At 32.8% G+C, this 4,315-nt stretch overlaps 1 protein-coding gene across 1 annotated transcript in view; it reads left to right on the forward strand.

Annotated features, from left to right (window-relative positions):
* LOC102681234 overlaps positions 1 to 4,315 on the forward strand; it is a 75,688-nt gene that overhangs the window by 32,676 nt on the left and 38,697 nt on the right. The window contains exon 10 of the mRNA XM_031509553.1: positions 1 to 26. This exon is cut by the window's left edge and continues 7 nt beyond it. Coding sequence (XP_031365413.1) covers positions 1 to 26 — 26 coding nt within the window. The remainder of the gene's footprint in view (positions 27 to 4,315) is intronic.

The raw sequence follows: 4,315 nt of genomic DNA on the forward strand, positions 1-4,315 counted from the left end.
GAAAGGATTCGTCCTTTGAGTCAGGTGAGTCTTCGTTTATGGATGTGTGCCTTGAGAATGTCTTTGTTCTATTATTTATTTAACCTTTAAATTAATGATATTAATAATATATAATTATTTTTGTTAATTTTAATGCAAAAATTAAAAATATAAATACAATATTAAGTTCTTTGTGAGATCATATTGATATTACTTAATAATTTATATCAATTTATAATAATCTTATCAAAGCTAACCTCAAAATTTACAAAGTACGTAAGTCCCATATCCAAATTCTTTATTAATCAAATTATTTTAATTAAGTTAATCGATCATAATACTATAAAAATCAAAATTATTTTTCTATTTTTTTTTTGTTAATAATAATATATTTAAGACTTGAATTACATGCATGCAAATTCGCTACATGATCTCTCAATAAATCTTAAGTTATTAATGCGGTAAACGCTTTCTTGTCATTCGTCATATGTTCTACTGAAGCGTATGTTCGCAGAAAGTTCAATTTTGTATCCTTCACTACGTTTCAGGAACAAAACTAATGCGTGTGTATTCCCAGTACTCTATTACGCATATTGAGATATCAAACACCAGTAGCTACTGCAAAAGTATTGATGCAAAAATTTCGTTTCGAAAACTGTAAAACATTCAGAATCATTTATTGATCAAAATAATTGATAATCATGCCACGGTTGTAGCGTGTCAATTGTTAGAAGAATTTTATCAACAATACCATTTGGAAAGCATCGTTGAAGCCAAGACATGATCCTCAAACATGGACAGTAGATAAGCAGTCAACAGGATGCCTTAGCAGGTTACGTTTAATATACAAGCCGTGTTTGATCTGTGATGCGATTTGCAAGGAGGTCGAGATGTCTGTCGCTCTGTGCTCGTTTCCCGCCGTTTGCCGCATCATCCTATGATCGTTCTGCTGTGAGAGTGACTACGTTCGCATTCGCCACGAATGGATATTCACACAACATATATACCGTATGGTCTCTCTACCTTATATTTCTCCCTCGTTCATGTGTCTCGTATCTTCTACAGGTGCGCCATCTCGTGAGTAGAAGCTCGTATCCTCTCTCGTATCCTCTTCGACTATGATGTCTATATACCAACTTACCAGTACTCCTTCTTCAGCAATCCCTACTCACTCCACCTAACCTCCTCCTCTCGTCCTTTCTCGCTACTTCCTTTTCGCTGGCTGCTATATGCGTTCGCAATCCGTGTCTTTCAGCGGTTATACACGCTTCATGAAATATTGTACAGTGAATATATCCTTCAGCGAAAGGAGACGGATGAAGGCAAGACGCTTTTGGTGCCGGTATGTACGGTTACTTCTGCTTCGGGCGGATCGAGTAGTTAGAACCTTGTAAATCTTCACAGATACTAGATACGATCGCGTCGTTTTTTCAGAAATTTTTTATTTTTCTGTTGCATCTGCGTAAATATTAAATCGCTTGATAGATCTAATCTTACAGTAGATAGCGGTGTATATTATCAAGCATAAGAATTTATCCAAGATAAATTGATTTTCAAATTTTACTACATAGTTGAAATTCGTGTAAAAATTACGTAAAATATTTTGATTAAAATACTTTAAATAAAGAAAGAATAAATACATGATATGATTACGTATTTTTCTATGAATATAGATAGAAAATTTATCATTTCAATAATTATTTTATTCTTATTCGTTTACAGTACGCTATTTGGTTCGTAAGAAATAAAGTCAGGTTGTGTTAGATTCCATGCAAAGCGAGGAAACAAAGTTGGAACGTGTAATTTCGTTGAACCGGATGTCTGTATGTGTATAGATCTGGCAATCTAGCGGGACGGTAATTGGCAAGTCACGGGGTCGCGACTGGCGATAACGAGTCAACCTCGATTTCGATTGACGCTCGTAAATCTCATCAACCCGGACGAGACAGCCGATGTTTCGGCACAATTTAATCGTCTCTTCGACGTAGTATAGTGGCAAAGGTTGTGCCTTGATTGATACAAGATTGAGAACTATCTACCGATTATGCTGCATAGCCGTTCTCTCTGATTCAATTATCGATTAAAGGAAATGATTTATCAATTAAAGGTGAAACTTTTAATGTTCCAAAATATTCGATTTATTATAATATTTAAATATTAAATCTATTTAAAATATTAATCGAACTTTAATTTTGTTAACGCACATTTTGTATTATTTTTTTAAGATAAATTTACAATCTATCCTTCGAAGATACAATCGCATATCAAATAATTGTTTTCTCTATCATAACATTCTGAAAATCTTTTTCTTTTTAATTATAGATTTTCATCATTTCCTAATCTTCCCTCAACTCCAACAATTCTAAATTCCCTTGTTGGAAAGAAAAGAAAATATAAAACATGAGCGTGTACACCATGTCAAACCACGTTTCTGAAAGAATGTCAATCGTTCGCCGCGAATCAATGGCGGATATACCATTGAAAGACAGGATCGGGTCGGTATCGTGGCGAGTAGCGGAGGATTGTGGAAAAGAGGAAGCGTGGCGGCGCGTTTGGCAGCGGTGGAAGAGGAGGGGGCGGAGGAACTGCTCACGGATGGTTGCTTCACACCCGTCAACTTCCGCGGATCCAGCAGAGCGGCAGAATGCAAGACGCCGACACCCTTTGAATAATGAAGCCCTCGGCTTCTATGCCTGTCTGACTTCTCCTCGCGAACGCTCGTTCTCTCCTCTCGCCAACGAGAAATCTACGAATTTGTAGCGACGCTTTCCTCTCGCTTGCCGCAACCGAGATGCGACCGTCCGCCGTCTGTGTCCGTCTGTCGGCTTTGATGGCGTCAAATTTTAATTGCGTTAAAACGACGATCCGCGACGCGTAGGAATCTTATCTCGGCTTCGTATTTAACCGTCTTTGAGTCTCTTTATGGATGAACTGTACAACGATATCGTACATCTTCTTCGCAGTAAAAGGACTTCTCTCGTCGGGAAGAATAAGTACATGTGTGTACTTATATAGTTGATTTTGCTGGAAGAGTGATACAATGGAGAAAAATATCTGATTTTTAGGAAAATGGTTTTTAGGAATTTGATGAATGATAATTATTAATTGTTTCATTGAATTGTTTGATTGTTTAAAGGAAGCAATATTTTTTTCTCTTTATAATTTAGATGATAATTTTAGAGGATAATTTGGGTGTAAAATAATTCAACTAAATATGAATGATCATTGATGAAAAAAAATGATGGGATATTTTTGAAAACTATTTTTCCATATAAATATTTTTATATGTAAAAAGTTAATTTAAAAATTATGTACTTTTAATTTAAAAATTTAGATATTCAAAATTTCTTAAAATATTAATTTAGTTTTTTTTATTAATTTCAAAAGTTATTAAATTTAACAATGTAAAAAGCATTGGTTTAGTTTTGTTTTATCAATCGGTTTCACGTTTGTACGAATTCAAGGATTTTTATTATTATTATAACATTCAATATTTATACATTGAAAATGTCGATTCGTGGCAAACGATGACGATATATTTTTGATTTTGTAAACCGAAATTTTAATAACTGTTATACGCATTCGCGATTTAAATTGCGGATCGAAGTTTGAAATACAAATATACATTCCTGTTGAGATTTATTTAACCGATTCATATTTTATAAAGTTTATTATGTATAATCGTATCAAGTGATCCATACAGATAGATTTTTATCGCATTGGAATCGTTTTTATTTGCTTCGTTCAAACTTGTTTTCATGTGCAACGTTCAGAGATAAATTTCTATAGCTCGTAAACGTTACCATACGAAATGTCATTTTTGATCCGTTTTTTCCCTAGTAATTCGAATGTATATTACCGTTGAAAAAAGCTTGGAAATAGAGGGGGAAAAAAAAAAATACAATAATCAAATTTTTTATGCTAAATAATTTTAATTTTCATTATGCATTAATTGTAAGAGAAAATTTAATAACTTTTTATCGATTAATAAAAAAGTATAACGATTTTATATCATGTTCCATATTTTCAAAATCTTTAAAAAAAAAAAAAATTATTTCAAATTTATTTTTATTTTCAATGATCAATGATGAACATAACCATCACCACAAATTATACTCTTAAAAATAATTTATTGTATTCGCAGGAAATAATAGCTAGATATCTGTAAAAATTATCAAACACGAAAGAAATGCCGCAAATATAGGAAGAACTACTTAGAAAAATATCGTATACTAAAATCCAACAATCTTCATAATATCCATACACATCACATCAAGAATCACCATTAAAGGAGAAAAAAGAAACAAATGAAAACCATATATATATATATATATAT

The sequence above is a fragment of the Apis dorsata genome, unplaced genomic scaffold (genome assembly GCF_000469605.1).
Source record: "Apis dorsata unplaced genomic scaffold, Apis dorsata 1.3 scaffold_162, whole genome shotgun sequence".
Taxonomy (NCBI): Eukaryota; Metazoa; Arthropoda; class Insecta; order Hymenoptera; family Apidae; genus Apis; species Apis dorsata.